This window comes from Geotrypetes seraphini, chromosome 8 (assembly GCF_902459505.1).
Source record: "Geotrypetes seraphini chromosome 8, aGeoSer1.1, whole genome shotgun sequence".
Taxonomy (NCBI): Eukaryota; Metazoa; Chordata; class Amphibia; order Gymnophiona; family Dermophiidae; genus Geotrypetes; species Geotrypetes seraphini.
The window spans coordinates 157,210,876-157,231,858 of record NC_047091.1 but is presented as its reverse complement, the minus strand read 5'-3'; the positions used below and the strand labels follow the sequence as shown (position 1 = coordinate 157,231,858).

Genomic DNA, 20,983 nt, shown 5'->3' with positions numbered 1-20,983 from the left:
ATAAGAACAAAAGAATTGCTGCTGCTGGGTCAGACCAGTGGTCCCTCATGCCCAGCAGTCTGTTCATAAGGCGGCCCTTAGGTTAAAGACAAAGCCCTAACTGAGACTAGCCCTACCAGCATACGTCCTTGTTCAGCAAGAACTTGTCTAACTTTGTCTTGAATCCCTGGAGGGAGTTTTCCCTTATGACAGATTCCGGAAGAGCATTCCAGTTTTCTACCACTCTCTGGGTGAAGAAGAACTTACGTTTTTACAGAATCTATCCCCTTTCAACTTTAGAGAGTGCCCTCTCGTTCTCCCTACCTTGGAGAGGGTGAACAACCTGTCCTTATCTACTAAGTCTATCCCCTTCAGTACCTTGAATGTTTCAATCATGTCCCCTCTCAATCTCCTCTGTTCGAGGGAGAAGAGGCCCAGTTTCTCTAATCTTTCACTGTACGGCAGCTCCTCCAACCCCTTAACCATCTTAGTCGCTCTTTTCTGGACCCTTTCGAGTGTCCTTCATGTACGGTGACCAGTGCTGTACGCAGTACTCCAGGTGAGGACGCACCATGGCCCGGTACAGTGGCATGATAACCTTCTCCGATCTGTTCGTGATCCCCTTCTTTATCATTCCTAGTATTATTTTCGCCCTTTTTGGCGCCGCCGCACATTGTGCAGACAGCATCATCGACTTGTCGATCAGAATTCCCAAGTCCATTTCTGGGAGGTCTCTCCAAGTACCGCCTCGAACATCCTGTATTCGTGCTTGAGATTTTTGTTACCGACATGCATCACTTTACATTTATACATGTTGATCCTCTGCCATGTCGATGCCCATTCCTCGATGCAATCCCCCTGCGTCTTCATTACTCTGAATAACTTCATATCGTCCACAAATTTAATCATCTCGCTCATCGTACCTATGTCCAGATCATTTATAAAAATGTTGAAGAGCATGGGTCCAAGCACCGAGCCCTGTGGCATCCCACTGGTGACACTCTTCCAGTCCAAGTATTGTCCATTTACCCCCACTCTCTGTTTCCTATGCTCCAGCCAGAAACCCTTCTGAAAGTCCAGATATATAATGTTGACCGGGTTGCCCTTGTCTATATGCCTGTTTACTCCCTCGAAGTGCAGCAAGTTTGTCAAACAAGATCTGCCTTTGCTGAAACCATGCTGGCTGGTCCTCATCAGACTATGTCTGTCAAGGTGATCAATGATGCGGTCCTTTATCAGCGCCTCTACCATCTTTTCCAATACCAAAGTCAGACTAGAGAGTTGCGTGGGGACAGAAATCCCACCCGTCCCCACGAGGAATCCCATCCGTCCCCGCGAAGAATTCTTTCCGTCCCCACCCGTCCCTATAAACTACAGAAATAGTTATTTCATTTAATTATGCTACTGAATTAAAGGCTCTGGTAGAAACCCATTTACAAATAAGCAAAAAGACTTTATTAATTTGGAAATATTAATTGGGAAGAATACATACTTTGTAAACGGGTTTCTACCAGAGCCTCTAATGTTTATAAATTTTTATCAACACAACTAATATACTACTTTATCCTAAAGCAAAAAAATAAAAAAATAAGAGAAATAGAATTTTTTTCCTACCTTTGTTGCTGGTTTCTGCTTTCCTCATGTTCTCATTCAATTCCTTCCATCCACTGTCTCTCTTCTCTCTGCGTCTTCCATTTGCTCTGTTACTGTGCCTCTCCCTTTCTCCCCCCTTCTCCACCCATCTTCTTCCCTCCGCTCCCCCCATAGTCTGGCATCTCTGTCTTCTCCCCACTCTCTCTTCCCCATTTCCTTTCAGCGTCCTTCTCCCCCCATCTTCCCCATGTCCTGTCAGCATCCTTCTCCCCCCTCTGTCTTCCACATGTGCTTTCAGTGTCCTTCTCCCCCCTCTGTCTTCCCTATGTCCTTTCAGCGTCCTTATCCCCCCCGTCTTCCCCATGTCATTTTAGCGTCCTTCTCCCCCCTCGCCTTCCCCATGTCCTTTCAGCTTCCTTCTCCCCCTCCCCATCTTCCCCATGTCCTTTCAGCGTCCTCCTCAACCCCTTTGTCTTCCCCAGTGCTTTCAGCGTCCTTCTCCCCCCTCAGTTTTACCTTAAGCGTCTTTTCCTCTCCACTCCACCTTTCCTCCCTTTCTCCCTCCCTGCCCCTTACCTTTGTGGCGCTTCCCTGCCCGACTGACAACAGAACAGGCCCGGTCCGACAAACCTCCCTGTCCTGTAGCCACGAATCTAAATTACCTTCTTACAGCAGCTGCAGCATTGAAGCTGCTGTAAGAAAGTAATTTAGATTCGCGGCTACAGGGCAGGGTGGTTTGTCGGACCGGGCCTGTTCTGTTCTGGGCCTGTTGTCGGTCAGTCGGAGGAAGCGCCACAAAGGTAAGGGGACCTGGCTGTCTGTGCACCCCCCCATGGCTGCACCTGGGGCGGACCGCCCTCCCTGCCCCCCCTTGGTACGCCACTGCCGATCGCAGCACACAGCTGATTGGAACGAAAGTCTTCCCGATGTCAGCGCTGACGGAGGGAGGGAGGGCTTTGCTTAAGCCCTCATTCAGACGTCAGCGCTGACATCGTGGAAGACTTCCGTTCCGATCGGCTGTGTGTTGCGGCAGGGCAGGTAGAAAAAAGACGAGCCTCGCATCCAACCACACAGGAACCCCGCGACCCTAGGGGGCGTCCCCACGGGATCCCCACGACCCTAGGGGGGCGTCCCCACGGGATCCCCGCGACCCGAAGGGGGAACCCATGGGTCCTGCGGGATTCCCGTTGTCCCCGTGCAGCTCTCTAGGTCAGACTCACTGGTCTGTAGTTTCCCGGGTCTCCCCTCGAACCTATTTTGAAGATCATCGTAGCATTTGCCACCTTCCAGTCCTCTAGAATCTTTCCCGTTTTGATCAACAGATTGGCTATTAGTTGAAGCAGTTCAGCTATGGTCCCTTTCAGTTCCTTGATGACCCTCGGATGAATGCCATCCTGTCCCGGGGATTTATAATAATAATAATAACAGTTTAAATACCGCAGGACTGTTAAGTTCTATGTGGTTTACAATGATTACAAATGTTACAGATTGAATGGAATAAACAAAGTACAGACTTAGTGATTGTTAGTTCTAGCGATCGTTTGTTGAGGACTAAGATTGTATAGATTGGTTTCCTAAGTGTTTCAGGAACAGATGTACTCAACGGTACAGCACCTGCCTATCTAATCGATCGCCTACACCGTAACCTTCCACCCAGAATAAGAAGAACACTGACACCATTCTCATACCCACCACTCAACGGCACTCATCGTAAAAAGCTTTACGATAACCTCATAGCAACGCATGCAGCAAAACTCGAACCCTCCATAACCAGATTGTTAACCTCAACATCTGACTTCAAAGCATTCCGCAAAGAACTCAAAACGCTACTTTTCAAAAAGCATATTCAAAACACCTAATCTCCTCTTCCACATACACCGACCAGGTTACCCACTCCCTGACACCATATCCTCAACCGACCAAAAATAAAAATAAAAAAAAAATAAAAATTAAAACAAAAACAAAAACCTAATTCATCCTACCGATTCATATTACCTACCAACGCCTGGAAAAAGATTTGATATGTAATGTAATATAACTGCTTTCATCCAATGTTACCAAGTCTATACTCATTCTGTAACTATGTCTTCCCTAAATGTCACGTACCCTCCTGGAAATGTCCAGCTTCTTCTTATGTAATCCGCTTTGAACCGCAAGGTACAAGCGGAATAGAAATCACTAATGTAATGTAATGTAATGTGTTTTTAGGAGTTTCCTGAATTCCCCATAGGTAGTAGGCACAAGCAATTGTTCAAGGTCTTTACCCCATAATGCTGCTTTATGTGCAAAAAGATGTTGGTGATGACTTTTAAATTTACAACCTCTAACCAGTGGAGAAACAAAGTTCGAGTGTGAGCTTCGCTTGTGTCTCTTGGTTGTGAAAGAGAAAAGGTCTGTTATGTATTTAGGGGCTAAGCCACAAAGTACCTTGAAGCAAAAACAACCAAACTTGAATTTCACACTTGCCTCCATCGGCAACCAGTGTAAAAGTCGATAGGAAGGTGTCACGTGATCAAACTTCTTCAATCCACAAAGTAGTCTAACCGCTGCATTTTGAACTAGTTGCAATCGCCGCATATACTTCTGGGGGAGTGCCAAGTAGGCAATGTTACAATAATCTAGTTGACTTAGTATAAGGGATTGTACTAGAATTCGAAATGATGAGACATCGAAGTAAGCTCTGATAGACCAAAGCTTCCAGAGGGTGAGAAAGATTTTGCTGATCAAGGAGTCTACTTGGTCTTTCATGTCAGGTTCTGATCCAGTGTTACTCCCAATATCTTCATAGTGGGTTGAATGGGATAACTAAGGTTATTGATGCACATTGGTGCTTTAGTGTCAAGTGGGTATGGTGATGCTATGAAAAATTTTGTTTTCTCTGAGTTTAGTTTTAGTCTAAATTCAGTCATCCATTGCTCCATCCGATTTAGTACTGTTGCTTTGGGGGTGACTTCTGAGACAGAGTTGGTGAATGTAATAATTATCGTGAAGTCGTCAGTGTAGCTAAATAGTTTTATCCCCAGCTGGGACAGTTGTGCACCCAATGAGGTCATGTAAACATTGAAGAGCAAAGGGGATAGCGGTAATCCTTGTGTCTGAGAGATCGTGATTAAAACAGACTTGGTAGGTGCGTGATATAAGGAAATCTCGAAACCAGTTCAGTACCTCTCCTCTGATTCCGATTGCGTCTAGGCATTGTAACAGTTTTCCATGGTCCACCAAATCAAAGGCAGAACTCATGTCAAATTGCATGATTAGGGCGTTGAGGCCCTTACTGAACAAGTAACGCAAATTGTCCAGAATGGCCGCAATTACTGTTTCAGTGCTAAATAGAGGCCTAAAACCAGATTGAGTTTCGTGCAGAAGAAAGAATTGGTCGAGATATTCCATTAGTTGGGTGTGTACCAATCCTTCCATGATTTTTACCATAAATGGAATAGATGCTACTGGTCTATAGTTGGTTATTGATGTTGCTGATTCTTTACAACTTTTTGGGATTGGGGTTATTATAATATGACCATTATTGGTGAGGAATTTTCCATTGTTTAGGTTATTAGTTAGATAATTCAATAGGGATAATTTAAAGCCTAGTGGAGCTGCTTTCATAATCTCTGGGGGACAAGAGTCCAGGACACAGTATGATTTAAAGCACAGTTCTTTAACCGCCGGTCCGCAGAAAATTCCTGCCGGTCCGTACAGGACCGGCAAGATCGAGGAGCTGTTATTCGCGCAGGGCCGGAGACATAATAGGGAGCCTCACACTGTGCTTTATCCCCTCCCAGCGGCTCTCCTTACAAACGCAGCAATTCAAAAAGGAAGCCTTGGAGCTTTTGCTGAGTCGGCCGCCTCTGATGATGCAACTTCCGCTTTCCTCAGAGGCGGTGCGACCCAACAAAGGACCTGAGGCTGCCTTACTGAATCGCAGCGCTGGCAAGGAGAGTTGCTGGGAGGGGAGAAAGCTGCTGGGCATGGTGAAAATAAAAAAGGGGACAGTTGTTACTGGACCTGGAGAGGGAGAAGGTGAGATGCTGCTGGGAGGGGGGAGGGAAAGGAGTCTGGGAAGCTGCTGGGTAAGGGGGAAAAAGGGACAGCTGCTACTGGACCTGGATAGGGAGAAGGAGAGATGCTGCTGGGAGGGGAGGAGGGAAAGGAGTCTGGGAAGCTGCTGGGCATGGTGAAAAAAAAAGGGACAGCTGCTACTGGACCTGGAGAGGGAGAAGGAGAGATGCTGCTGGGAGGGGGGAAGGAAAGGAGTCTGGGAAGCTGCTGGGTAAGGGGGAGAAAGGGACAGCTGCTACTGGACCTGGAGAGGGAGAAGGAGAGATGCTGCTTGGAGGGGAGGAGGGAAAAGAGTCTGGGAAGCTGCTGGGCAAGGGGAAAAAGGGACAGCTGCTACTGGACCTGGATAGGGAGAAGGAGAGATGCTGCTGGGAGGGGAGGAGGGAAAGGAAAGGGAAGAGAGTTACTGCTGGACAGGGGGAGGAGGGAAGGGAGAAGAAAAAAGGAAGGAAACAGCTTGCAGGGAGATTAGAGGAGGGGAAGGGGAGAGACAGGAATGAGATGGGAAGGGGGGGTCAGCAGAGAAATTGAGAGGGACAAAGATGCTAGATCTGGTGTAGGAGAGATAAAAATGAAGAGGGCAGTGAAGCTGGAGTGAATCGTGTAAAAAGGAGAGAGGGGCATAGGCTGGATGGAAAGGGGAGAGGGGCATAGAAAGAAGACAAATACCATATGGAAGGGGGAGAGGTCAGACAGTAGATGGAAGGGACAGATGCTGGATTGAAGAGACAGAGAGGGCAGACGCTGGAAGGAAGAGAGTGAAAAGAAGATGAAAGCAGAAACCAGAGACAACAAAAGGTTGAAACAAATAATTTTATTTCTATTTTGTGATTAGAATATATCAGATTTGAAATATATATCCTGCTAGAGACATAACTGGGGACTGCAGTATTCTGTTAGCATGATATTTCTATGAACTTGGCTTGTTCAGTTTTCTTGATAGTAGAGGGGATATATGTGAAGGGGAGGGGAGACAGGGGTTTTGTTGGTCCGTGCTCTGTATATTTGTATTTATAAAATCACAATTGTTCAGAATATTGTTTTTTTTAATACTTTAATAAAATACGTTCAATATAAAATCTTAATTGCAGCTTGTGCAGATGGGATCAGATGGTTTGCGGGGACCGAGCTCGCAGAGATGGGGGCGTAAACGGGGTTTTAAAATTTTAGTCCTAGTAGTTTGCCGGTCCACAAAATAATTATTTTATTTCTGCCGGTCCACGGGTGTAAAAAGGTTGAAGAACACTGATTTAGAGTATTTGTTATATAATTTGATGTAGTTATTCCAATCTGAATTGTGGAAGGAACTCCAGATCATGTCCGCTGGTATTTCATTTCTTGGTATATCAATTGATTGATGTTCGTATGCAGCAATTGTCGAGTAGTTATTTCTTAGGTTTTTGATTTTTGAGTCGAAATGTGCTAGTTCATTTGCTGAGGGTAGTTTGGTATTATGCATGGGTTGTGTGTGGCGTGTGTTGTCGAATAAATTTGTAACTATGTTGAACAGTTCTTTTGTGTTGGCTCCTTTTGAGCTAGTATTAGATGAGTTAATTTTGGATGAGTAAAAAGTTTTATGTTTTTCTTTTATCTGTTTGTAGAGTTTTATGTTGGATCTCCAGATGTTTCGGTCTGACAGTTTTTCCGTTTATTTCCAGATTCTTTCTAATCATCTTACTGATTGTTTCATTGTTAGGAGTTCGACGTCAAACCATTTGTTTTATTTGTTTGAGCAGCTTTTGCTCTTTCGTATAGGGGCAATTTTATCTAAGATGGACGTGCTAGTTTTCATCCAGTAAGCATAGAAGTCAACTCCTTCTTCTTCTATCTTCGCTTATAAATTATATTGTGATCAATATTCCTCTGGGTTGATATGGCCCCTTGTGAGGTGTTCTCTTTTTGTCCGTGGGCGTGTCTTAGATTTTAGCCGGGTCCAAATTAGATTGAAATAATAAGTGAAATGGTCAGACCAGAAATCATGAGACCAAGTACCGTCCGAGAGAGAGATGGGAGGGTTTTTGATTTCCTTTATGGACATCGCTACCATATCTAGATGATGGCCTTTTTCATGCATTTGAGTGGGTGAAGGGAGATTGTAATTGAGTACAGAAAAAGTTTTTAAAGTCTTTCGCTTCTGGATTGTCTATGTCATCTAGATGTAGGTTTATGTCTCCTGCGATTAGATTATGTGATGAAGTGATTGAGTTGTGTAGGACAAATTTGCAGTAGAGAGTTGGGCGGGGACAGAAATCCCACCCGTCCCCGCCAAAGTCCCACCCGTCCCCGTGAGGAATCCCACCCGTCCCCACGAGGAATCCCTCCGTCCCCACCCGTCCCCGTGAGGAATCCCCTCCGTCCCCGCCCGTCCCTATAAACTTCAGAAATAGTTATTTCATTTAATTATGCTACTGAATTAAAGGCTCTGGTAGAAACCCATTTACAAATAAGCAAAAAGACTTTATTAATTTGAAAATATTAATTGGGAAGAATACATACTTTGTAAACGGGTTTCTACCAGAGCCTCTAATGTTTATAAATTTTTATCAATATACTACTTTATCCTGAAGCAAAAAAAAAAAAAAAAGGAAATAGAATTCTTTTCCTACCTTTGTTGCCTGGTTTCTGCTTTCCTCATGTTCTCATTCAATTCCTTCCATCCACTGTCTCTCTTCCTTCTGCATCTTCCATTTGCTCTGTTACTGTGCCTCTCCCTTTCTTCCCCCTTCCAAATTGGTCTGGCACCCATCTTCTTCTCTCCGCTCCCCCCATAGTCTGGCATTTGTCTTCTTCCCTGCCAGCGTCTTCTCCCTACTCTCTCTTCCTCATTTCCTTTCAGTGTCCTTCTCCCCCCCATCTTCCCCATGTCCTTTCAGCGTCCTTCTCCCTCTCTGTCTTCCCCATGGCCTTTCAGTGTCCTTCTGTCTTCCACAAGTGCTTTCAGAGTCCTTCCCCCCCCCCCCCCGCCCTTCCCATGGCCTTTCAGCGTCCTTCTCCACCCCTTTGTATTCCCCCATGTGCTTTCAGCGTCCTTCTCCCTCCTCTGTCTTCAAGTGCTTTCAGAGTCCTTCCCCCCCCCTCCTGTCTTCACCATGGCCTTTCAGCGTCCTTCTCCCCCCTCCTTCTCTACCGCCCCGGGTGCAGCACAACCGGCCAGGTCCCCTTACTTTTGTGGCACTTCCCCGACCGACCGACAACAGCCCTGGTCCAACAAACCTCCCTGCCCTTAACCGGTAATTTAGATTCGCGGCTACAGGGCAGGGAGGATTGTCGGACCCGGGCTGTTATCGGTCGGTCGGTCGGGGAAGTGCCACAAAAGTAAGGGGACCTGGCCGGCTGTGCTGCAACCGGGGCGGGGCGGACCGCCCCCCTCCCTTGGTAGCCACTCGAACCGCGAGGCTACTCTCCTTCTCCTTACCTGCCCTGCCTGCAGCACAGAGCCGAACGGAAGTCTTCCCGACGTCAGCGCTGACGTTGGAGGGAGGGAGGGCTTTGTTTAAGCTTTGTTTAAGCCCTCCCTCCCCTCTGACGTCAGCGCTGACTTCGGGAAGACTTCCGTTCGGCTCTGTGCTGCAAGCAGAGAAGGTAGGGAGAAGAAGAGCCGCACGACTGAGTACATCCAGCCCCGCAGGAGCCCCGCGACCCTAGGGGGCGTCCCCACGGGATCCCCGCGGCCCTAGGGGCGTCCCCACGGGATCCCCGTGACCCGAAGGGGGAACCCGCGGGATGCCCGCGGGATTCCCGTCGTCCCCGTTCCCGTGCAGCTCTCTAATTTGCAGAAGTCCTCTCTAGCTTTTGGCCAGCTTTTCGGCGGAACATAGAATAGTATACAAGAAAGGGAGTCTTTAGTTCCTTATTGCTAATTTTACAGGCTAATATTTCTAATTGATTGGTCATTTTGGAATCCAATAGTTCAACTACAAATCCTTCCTTGGCGCCAATTGCTAATCCTCCCCCTCTTCTTCCTTCGCGATTTAGTATGTGGATTTTAAAATTATCTGGTATAAGATCATTTATTATTGGTTCAGCTTCAGACAGAAGCCACGTTTCTATTAGAAAAAGACAGGCTATTTGCTTGTTGATAATCCAATCTTTAATTAAGAATGCTTTGTTCCTAACAGATCTGGTGTTAAGATATGCACAGGGAACGGAAGTAGATGTGATAGGTTTTACTTCCCTTATCCTTTTATTTTTCGGGGTACGTTGATGTCTTCCGTTGCTTGAGATTACCTTGATATGATTTGCTCTGTCTTCCTGTTGGTTGATTATAAACCTAATGGGTAAAGCAGGGTAATGGGATGAGTGTAATTGTGGATAGAGTGACTTAACATCCTTAATGTTATTGCATATTACCGTATTTTCACGTAGATAATGCGCACCCGTGTAAAACGCGCACACGGGTATAGCATGCGAAAAACACAAATTTATGTACAGAAATTTTTATATACCGCGCACACCTGTATGCTGCCCGACTCTCCTTTCGCCCGCCCCGACTCTCCTCTGGCCACCCCGACTCTCCTTTCTCCCGCCCCGACTCTCCTCTCCCCCTTGAAGTCCTGTCCCCACCCTGAAAGCCTGATGGCCCCCTGATGTCCGATTCACCCCCCCCCCCCCCGCAGGACCACTTGCACCCCCACCCCGAAGGACCGCTCGCACGCACCCGCACTCCCACCCCGAAGGACCGCTCGTACGCACTCCCACCCCCATCCTGAAGGACCGCTCGCACCCCCACAGCCTCCCGACCCCCCCCCCCCATGATGTAGAAGCTTCTACCGGTGTCCTGCTGCTTCCTCTTGGCGGTCCCGACTCCCCGACACGATCGGGGCAAGAGGGAGCTCAAGCGCTCTTGCCCCAGCCAACCGCGGCACCCCCGACACGATCGGGGCAAGAGGGAGCTCATGCCCTCTTGCCCCCCCCCCGACTCCCCAACACGATCGGGGCAAAAGGGAGCCCAAGCCCTCTTGCACCGCCAACTCCCCAACAATATCGGGCCAGGAGGGAGCCCAAACCCTCCTGGCCACGGCGACCCCCTACCCCCACTACATTACGGGCAGGAGGGATCCCAGGCCCTCCTGCCCTCGACGCAAACCCCCCTCCCCCCAACGACCGCCCCCCCCAAGAACCTCCGACCGCCCCCCCCAGCCGACCCGCGACCCCCCTGGCCGACCCCCACGACACCCCCACCCCCCTTCCCCGTACCTTTGTGTAGTTGGCCGGACAGACGGGAGCCAAACCCGCCTGTCCGGCAGGCAGCCAACGACGGAATGAGGCCGGATTGGCCCATCCGTCCCAAAGCTCCGCCTACTGGTGGGGCCTAAGACGCCTGGGTAAATCAGAATAGGCCCGGGAGCCTTAGGTCCCTCCTGGGGGTGAGGCCTTGGGCACATGGTCGGGTTGGGTCCATGTGCCTCAGGCCCCGCCCCCAGGTGGGACCTAAGGCTCCCGGGCCTATTCTAATTGGCCCAGGCGCCTTAGGTCCCACCAGTAGGCGGAGCTTTGGGACGGATGGGCCAATCCAGCCTCATTCCGTCGTTGGCTGCCTGCCGGACAGGCGAGTTTGACTCCCATCTGTTCGGCCAACTACACAAAGGTACGGGGAAGGGGGATCGTGAGGGTCGGCCAGGGGGGTCGCGGGTCGGCTGGGGGGGCGGTCGGAGGTTCTTGGGGGGGTGGTCGTTGGGGGGAGGGGGGTTTGCGTCGAGGGCAGGAGGGCCTGGGATCCCTCCTGCCCATAATGTAGTGCGGGGTGGGGTAGGGGGTCGCCGTGGTCAGGAGGGTTTGGGCTCCCTCTTGGCCCGAACAACTAGCAGGGGGGGTCGCCAGGGCCAGGAGGACTTGGGCTCCCTCCTGGCCCGATATTGTTGGGGAGTCGGCGGGGCAAGAGGGCTTGGGCTCCCTTTTGCCCCGATCGTGTCGGGGAGTCGGGACCGCCAAGAGGAAGCAGCAGGACACCGGTAGGAGCTTCTACATGATGGGGGGGTCGGGAGGCTGTAGAGGTGCGAGCGGTCCTTCAGGGTGGGGATGCAGGTGGGAGTGCGTGCGAGCGGTCTTTCGGGGTGGGGGTGCGTGCGAGCAGTCCTTCGGGGTGGGGGTGCGAGCGGTCCTGCGGGGGGGGGGTGTGAATCTGATGTCGGGGGGGGGGAACTATGTAAAAAAAATTTTGTACAACGCGCTCACGCGTATAACGTGCAAGTGTATGTGCGGTACGTAAAAACCACGTATAACGCGCGTGTTATATGCAAGAAAATATGGTAAATAGATTAGTAGGATCAGTAGGAGATGCATGCTTGTAGGTTAAACTGACTCCTTCTTGTCCTAATGGCTATTTGGTGTTTCTGTTACTTCCTGTTCCTATTGCAGGGTCTTCCAGAACAGTTTTTCTCAATTTCTTCAAGCCAAGTGCCACCTAAAGCCTAACAAATATCAACCAAGTACCCCTGCCCAAGTTCTGCCCTAGACCCCACTCCCACAATAATAGTACTAATTGTAATGCAATTTCTTCCATCCATTTTTCATATACACACAATATAATCTTATTAATACATAATAGTAACCACAAGATTAAAAAAAACCACAAAGCACCCTGGACGCAGAGAAAATGTTAATTATCATTTTTTTTTCAAAGAGATAAAGGCAGATGACTTTAAAATATGTAATCAGTAACAACTATAGAAAAATAGACAAATAAAGAGCAAAATATAGACAGCAGATATAAATTCACAAAACTTAACACATTTTGATCATTAAATTGAAAATAAAATTATTTTTCCTACCTTTGTTGTCTGGTGATTTCATGAGTCTCTGGTTGCATTTCCTTCTGGCTATGCATCAAATATTTCTTTTTCTGCCTCCTGCACGCCCCCTCTCGTCCGGACCCCATTCCCTTCCCCAACCAACATCTCTCTGTCCCTCCATGAGTCCAACTTTTCTTCCTCTCTCCTCCACCCCTATTGGCAACATGTCTCCCTCTCTCACTAACAATCTGTCTTGAGAAATCCAGGGATCTCTCCCACTCTTCTACTGCCACATCCAACATTTCCCCCTCTCTCATCCCCCAGATCTTGGGCAGCATTTTTCACCACTGCCCACCACCCCATGCCCATTTCTCCTATCATCCCTCCAGCACAATGCCACATTTCTCCATCACTATGTCCAACATTCCTTTCCCTTGCATCCCCTTCAATCTGCTCTCTCTACCACCATATTCAACATTTTTCACTCTCATTCTTCTATTCCCCATGCATCTCTACCTCACTCCTCTCTCTCTATGCCCAATTTTCCTTTCTTTCTTTCCCCATATGCACCAGCTGTCATTCACACACTCATGCCCATTAATTCTCCCTTTCTATTACCTCCCTCCTATGTTCCATATTCATGCCTCTTCCCTTCTTCTGTGTCTTGTTTGTGCCCCCTCCCTACTTTCCAGCTTTGTCCCACAAGTTGCACACTGGGGATCCTTGCCTGCCTCGCCCGCACACACCCCCACGAAGCCGACCCATCCACAAGCCGCAGGCATCTGCCCCGCCCACCCACACTCCCTCATCTCCTCCGAAGCCAACCCATCCACAGAAGCTGCAGGCTCCGCTAGGGATCTCTATCCGCCCACCCCCTGCTGAAGCCGTTGACCAGGATCCCTCCCAACCTGCTGCACCCCCCTGACCCTGTTACCTCATTGGAGCCAGACTTGCTCCATCCTACCCCAGCAGCAACTCCATGCAGGGATGGCATTTGCAGTGATTCACACGCACGTGGCTGGCCCACAAGCCTTCCCTCTGATATCATTTCTGACGTCTGGGAGAAGGTTCCGGGTCAACAATGCAGTCTGTGAGTCACTGCCTGTGTCCCTACACAGAGGGCTGCTGGGGGGACGAGGGAGGCAGTCCAGCTCCAATGAAGTAACAGGGTCAACTTCGGGGGTGGGGGTGCAGTGGGCGGGCAAGCAGGGAGGAATTCCTGGCAGCAGCTTCGGCAGCGGGCAGGCAGGGAGGGATCCCCGGCGTCAGCCAGGCCACCCTCAAGGATACGCGTACTGTGTGTTGAGAAACACTTTCTAGAACGGTGTTTCTCAACTTATTCAAGCCAAGTATCCCCTAAGTCTAAGAAATATCAACAGTGTCCCGCCCAAGCTCTGCCACCAGGCTCCACCCCTGACCCACACCCCAGAATCGTTGAATGTGTTGCGGAGAACACCCCTTGAGGAGAGGCAACTTTTATGAGCCAATCGTTGAGATAAGGAAAAACTTGGAGTCCTTGAGCCCTTAAAGGCACTTGGTGAATATTCTGGGAGAGGATGCAAAGCTAAAAGACAGAACTTTGTACTGAAAGTGTTGATGGGCTACATGAAAGCTTAGAAATTTTCTGTGGGCAGGATGACTTGGTGTGCGAGTATAAGCTTCTCTTAGATCCAGAGAGCAAAGCCAATTGTTTTGATCTAAGGGGGATATAGAGTCACTAAGGACAACATGTGAAACTTTTCTTTTACTAAGAATTTGTTCAAGTCTCTGAGGTCTAGAATTGGACGGAGACCTCCCGTCTTCTTTGGGATGAGAAAACACCGGGAGTAGAAGCCCTGATTCTTTTAAGCACATGGCATTCAGATGGAGTAGAGATTCTATTTCCCGAAGAAAAAGGGACGTCTGCTGAGGGTTGAAAGAGGATGATTTGGAGGTGAAGTGACAAAATGAAGAGAGTAACCCTCTTGAATGACTTTGAGAACCCACAAATCGGTTGTTATCAGCGTCCAACGTTAAAGGTATAATTGGAGCCAACCTCTGGCTGAGTGAGAGGGACAGCAGCTATGCTCTCCAAGATTATGTCAAAAAGACTGAACAGGTTTTTGAGGAGTTGTTGGTTGAGATTTTTGAGGCTGCTGTTGTTTTTGCTGCTTCTGCTGAGGTGGACAAGGGGCAGAAGGTTTAGCAGAATATCGCCTCTGATAAGAGGAGGCAGGTTTAGATGACTATGATGATGAGAGAGGCTTAGTCTTTGTTCTGACCAAAGAATTCCAGTTCTTTTCATGTTGAGACAACTTTTGCGTGGCTACCTCAATAGAATCACCAAAAAGTGCCAATATTGAGCACTTAAGAGGCCAGGCTGACCACATAACAGTCAGTCCTATTTTTATACAGTAACCCAAAGCTGGTTAAGTGCTCAATATTACACTTACTAGCTTAGCGTTAGCTAACTTCAGAAATCCAGAAATTTGATGCCAGTGCCCAGACATGACCAAGAATTGAATTTCCAGATTGAATATTGGATCCTGGGATGCCTGTGGTTTTAAATATGATTTTTGTTTGATCTTGTTTAGTTTCAACAGAAATAAGCAAATAGAACATGAATGAAAGTTTCCTTGTGGACTGCAGATGCATAGCTAATGGAACCCCTGAAATATTTTTTCATACACAGAGAAACTCTCAATTTAGGTAAACAGATTCTATAATTTCTCAGAACGCCTGAAGAGAATTTGAAGAACCATAGGGATCCCAGGAACCCAGTTTGGGAAGCAGTGCCCATTGAGGCTGTGTGAGAACTATGAAGTGGGGGGGGGAGAGTGCATGTCAGGCAGGATTTGAGAGACTGCTATGGGTATGCATGTGTACAGGGGAAGGGTGTGTGGAATTTGAGAGCTATGAGAGGGGTATTCTGGAAGTGGCGAGAGGTTTGAGAGAGAGCTGTGGAGATATGTATCTGCGTCAAAGGGGCATCTAAGAAAGAGAGGGATGAAGAATTGGGGAGTCTTGTTGAGGAAAGGAGAAAGCAAGTGGAGGTTTCCACCCCTGAGGGACGCAGAAAAAAACTTGGTGTTGAACTGCAGGTGGAGGGAGATAAAGCCTAGGAAGGATTTCAAACTAAGATGGGGATGAGACTGCTGGGGAGGGGGCAGTCTAGCCTGAGGAGGAACAGAGTTGGAGGGTGTCATACCTGGAGCAAGGAGGATTCAGGCTTTTATGATGGGAAACTTTTAAAACAAAAATTTATAAAGCCAGTAGAATTTTCATTCTTGAATCCCTCAGGAACATCAAGTACAATACAATACAATACAATTTCAAAGACATATTCCACTGCAAGCAAAACAGTTCTGTGCAGATTATAACAACAAACATACAACAACCAGCCATTCTAGGAATTTAACAGAAATGTTTATAATCAAGTATAGTAACTTCTTAAAATAAAAAGTTTTCAGCAAGTGAAGAAAACTCATAACACTACCACCATCCACCATGACGATAGAAAACAACTGAAAAAATACCTTCCAGTGAAACTTTTCAATGAAAGAGAAACATATTTGCTGTGTAATGATAGAAGTCTTGGTTATTGATACAGTGAAGTAAACTAAACTGTCATGGTTTCCCTGAACCCTAGCCACTGAAGGATATTTTGCAAACAGTGCTACTCCATCTAAATCGTTGATTCAAACCTGCCCTGAAATGAATATGTTGAGGAAAGTGAGATCCTGTTTCCACCAACAACATTTTGCTGTCCTTGTTCAAACAATCATTCTTTCGAGGTTGGACTACTGCAACTCGGTCTATTTAAGTCTGACCAAGAAAAGTCTTCAAAGACTTCAGCAGATCCAGAATACTGCAGCTAGGCTGATCTTTGCAAAGAGCAAACTGGACCATGTTTCGCCACTCTTGCTACAACTCCACTGGCTCCCAGTAATTTAACATAGTAGATGACGGCAGATATAGACCCGAATGGTCCATCCAGTCTGCCCAACCTAATTCAATTTAAATTTTTTAATTTTTTCTTCTTAGCTATTTCTGGGCAAGAATCCAAAGTACCCGGTACTGTGCTTGGGTTCCTACTGCCGAAATCTCCGTTAAAACCTACTCCAGCCCATCTACACCCTCCCAGCCATTGAAGTCCTCCCCAGCCCATCCTCCACCAAATGGCCATATAAAGACACAGACCGTGCAAGTCTGCCCAGTACTGGCCTTAGTTCAATTTTTAATATTATTTTCTGATTCTAGATCCTCTGTGTTCATCCCACACTTCTTTGAACTCAGTCAGGATCTACTTTAAATATGGCTGCCTAACTTTCAAGATCCTCCATGGCATTCTTCCCCTTTTAATTCCTCTGTCTTGGAATGCTGCGAGACCTACCCAAAAGCTCAAATTATCTTTCCCCTCACTAAAAGGCGTTACCTACATGGGAAAACTAGGGAAATCTTTACATTTCAAAACTACAGAGTAGAGAATGACATGGGGAAAAAATCTGTCCCCGTCACTGCACCGTCCCCGGCCCACCATCCTCTGCACCGCCCCGTCACCGCCATTCCCTTCACCGCCCCGTCACCGCCATCCCTTTTACTGCCCCGTCACCGCCACTGCCATCCCATTCACCGCCCCATCAGCGTCCCCGCAGCATCCATATAAGCCTCAGTACTGCGAAACACAATGAAGACAGAAGAGAGTTCTGCCACTACTACTACTGCACTGAGAATCTGTTTCAGTGCCTCTGCCCTGTAGTAAAAACCGAACATAAAATAAATCAATTAACTTGTCCTCCCTTTCAATGACGTGTCCCCCATGTTCACCTATAGCTCGAATCAGGTCAATTGTGCACACTAAAAATGCAGGAGAATCTGGAACGTGAGCGCAGGCAGGCAGTGATACAAAAACAACAGACACCCGACCAACTGCAGTGTTCCGCCATCGCCCTCCCTCCATCTCACCTTAGATGTAGAGTATGCCGGCTTTCTTTTTTGCCCAGCCGCATGTGCGGTTGCTCATTTGTTCAATATTCTCCTCTGACACAACCGGAAACAGGAAGTTGCAAGAGAGGAGAAGATTGATCAACGTGAGCGCGGCTTGGCGATAAAGAAAGCCGGCATACTCTACATCAGTGGTTTTCAACCTTTTTACACCCGTGGACTGGCAGAAATAAAAGAATTATTTTGTGGACCGGCAAACTATTAGGACTAAAATTTTAAAACCCTGTTTCCGCCCCATCTCCGCAAGCTCAGTCACCTCAGTAACTATAGAAAAATAGACAAATATAGTGCAAAATATAGACAGCAGATATAAATTCTCAAAACTGACACATTTTGATCACTATATTGAAAATAAAATCATTTTTCCTACCTTTGCTGTCTGGTGATTGATTTCATGAGTCTCTGGTTGCGTTTCCTTCTGTCTGTGTATCCTATCTTTCATTTCTTTCTTTCTGCACTCAAGCCCAAGAATTGCCCCTTTCTATTCCCTCGCTCTTTTCTTCCTATGTCCTTAGTGCCCCCGGTGCCTCCTTCCCATGTCTTTAGTGCCTCTTCCTGTCTTTAGTGCCCCAGTGCCTCCTTCCCATGTCCTTAGTGCCCCTTCCTGTCTTTAGTGCCCCCAGTGACTCCTTCCCATGTCTTTAGTGCCCCAGTGCCTCCTTCCCATGTCCTTAGTGCCCCTTCCTGTCTTTAGTGCCTCCTTCCCATGTCCTTAGTACCCCCAGTGCCTCCTTCCCATGTCTTTAGTGCCCCTAGTGCCTCCTTCCTATGTCCCTCTCACTGCCTTCCACACTTTGTCCCAACCCCACCTCTGAAGCCTGCCTGTGCCTGTCTACCTTTCTCCCTCCCTAGCCAAAGCCAGTCTGCTGCCTCCCTGCCGCTCAACAAAAAAAAAAAAAAGCCTCCGTCCTTTTCCCCATCTCTTACCGCCATGCTGCAGCTGCTAAAGCCAGAAGTCTTCTTTCCGACTCAATTTGGAAGTCGGAGAGGACGTTCTGGGCCAGCCAGGCAGCGACTGGCTGGCCCAGAACGTCCTCTCCGACGTCAGAATTGACGTCGGATAGACTTCCTGTCGGCTTTAGTAGCTGCAGCATGGCGGAAGGAGCAGGAGAAAAGGAGAGGCTTTTTTTTTTTTTTTCTTCGCGCGGACCGGCAGAAATTTAACTAGCGGTGCTCTTCCAATTCAAAGGTGAGGTGGAGGGAGGGAGATGGCGGGGACCGTGCGATTTTGATTGCCTCACTGCAGGGACAAGTCCATTCACCACTCCACGGGGCGGTGAATGGCCTTGTCCCCGTCCCGCTGAGGCCACTATTTTTTCTTCCCCGTTTTGGCGGTTTACCCGCAGCTAAATGCGGCTAGCCGCGGGTAACCGCCACCGTGTCATTCTCTACTACAGAGCTCTGGAATAATTTCCCTGCCCAGCTGCGCAACCTGGGCTCTTTCAGACTATTCCGTAGACACCTGAAAACTTGGCTAATTTCAAAAATGTAAATTTCCGCTTCCCCCGCCTACCAACTCCCACTTTTGTAAACCGTGTCGAGTTCTATATTTATAGAGAAGATGCGGTATATAAGCTTAAAGTTTAGTTTATCTGCACCATACAGTGCTGTAACTCCATTTATAATCTGGGACAGTTTAACAGGCATCTAAATGCTCACTTACCAATTAACATTGATGCTTTCTGATACTCTCTGATGAGATGGGATTTCTTTGTCAAACAGTGCACATATCTTTCCAGGACATACCAGCACATTTCATAGTAGAACGGATATCGAAATTTGGCCTGTACCTGAAAGCAAGATTCAGGAGTTTTTAGAGGAAAAAAAAAAGAGGAAGTTATATTGCTTAAACTACAGCATGGGTTCTCAACCCAGTTCTCAGGACACAGCTAACTAGTCAAGATTTCAGGATACCCATAATGAATACACATGAAATAGATCTGCACAAAGTGGAGGTAGTTCATGCAAACATTTACCTTTTGCATATTGTCAATAGCCTGAGAACATGACTGGCTAGGTGTGTCTTGAGGACTAGGTCGATATTCCTTGACCTAGAGGCACTGACTTAACCAACGTCGGGTGGTCACATACAGATGCATAATCTGACAGTAAAATGGTTAGTTCTTTTCATATGCTGTTAAGTGAAGCTCCAGCCACAGTATGAGAACAACCAAAGCTGACACTAGCTACTAACTACACTTCTCCCTCCATATTCGTGGGGGTTATGAGCAAAGCCAGCCTGCAAATACCAAAAAACCGCAAATAATGTTTTTCTATCTTATTCTCAGTGGTTAAATCCCTTGCGAATACCATGAAATCATGAATATAACACTTAATATTCATGATTGTTTTTTTTTAAAAACACGTTATGTATTGCAGTTCTTGCATTGTACTGTACACTTTAGCAAAATTCTCTCTCTGCATGCTGAAGTGCTGAAAAAAAGCTAAATTCTCTCTCTGCATGCTGAAGCAAGTGCTGAAAAAAAAGTGCCAAACATTTTGTCAGCACTCCAGGATGTCATTTGGGGGGAGTGGAGCCAGCAAGATAAAAATCTGCGAAGTTGCGAGCGCTGTACCCGCAAATATGGAGAGAGAAGTGTACCTTAAAACAAAATGGCTACCTTATGAATTTATAATTTACAAACCAATAGGCTGATATACAGCAGTCAGCAATTGTTTTAAGGCACTGATGATCATGAGTGGCATATGATCCAGATATTCAATGCGAGACCTAATCAAAGCACTGCCTCTGAATCTCTAGGTCTTGGCTTGCCCCTGGAAGTTATCTGGGTGCTGGCTGATGTTCAGACTGCTGGCTGGATAAAGTTGGGACGGCTTTTTTTGCTTTGCTAACTTTGGGGTCCTTTTACTAAGGTGCGCTAAACGCTAACGCGTCCATCGACTATAATGAACACGCTAGCATTTAGTGCACATTAAAACGGCTAGCACGCCTTAGTAAAAAGATCCCTTTGTCTGGGTACTTACCTGATTAACAGTCTGAAAATCATGACTAAACAGCTCTGCTTTAACTCCACCTCAAATGAATTGCAGTTATAGAATAAATTTAAAAAAATTAGACAATTAAAAAAAAAAATTCAAGTTTCAAGTTTATTAGGATTTGATATACCACTTATCAAGGTTATCTAAGTGGTTTTTTACAATCAGGTACTCAAGCATTTTCCCTATCTGTCCCGGTGGGCTCACAATCTATCTAACGTACCTGGGGCTATGGAGGACTGAGTGACTTGCCCAGGGTCACAAGGAGCAGCGCGGGGTTTGAACCCACAACCCCAGGGTGCTGAGGCTGTAGATCCAACCACTGCACCACACACTTTCTATTCCATTTTATCATTACTTTTAAAATTTCTTACCCTCCTTCTGTACTTTCCTTTTATATGTCCTTTACTATGCTTATTGTAGTTCTCCCTACTTCCCTTATGTATTGGTACGTCAGGTCTGTTTGTGTTGGTTTTAGTTAATAATTAAGACCCCGTTTTTAATTGTAAATCGCTTTGAATTAATGATATTGCGATACATCAAAATTTTAATAAAACTTGAAACTTGAGAGTAAGGCTGTAGTTACACACCTAACTTTTAGGCACTTTGACTGATATAAATACTCGCCGCATGCACCTGGT

General features: G+C 47.1%; 1 protein-coding gene across 9 annotated transcripts in view; it reads right to left on the bottom strand.

Annotated features, from left to right (window-relative positions):
* The window catches only part of KDM2B (lysine demethylase 2B), a 336,356-nt gene that overhangs the window by 169,436 nt on the left and 145,937 nt on the right, over positions 1–20,983 (bottom strand). For all 9 annotated transcript variants that reach the window (XM_033955541.1, XM_033955539.1, XM_033955538.1 and 6 more), the window contains one exon: positions 19,009–19,135. In XM_033955541.1, the coding sequence (XP_033811432.1) occupies positions 19,009–19,135 (127 nt within the window). The remainder of the gene's footprint in view (positions 1–19,008; positions 19,136–20,983) is intronic.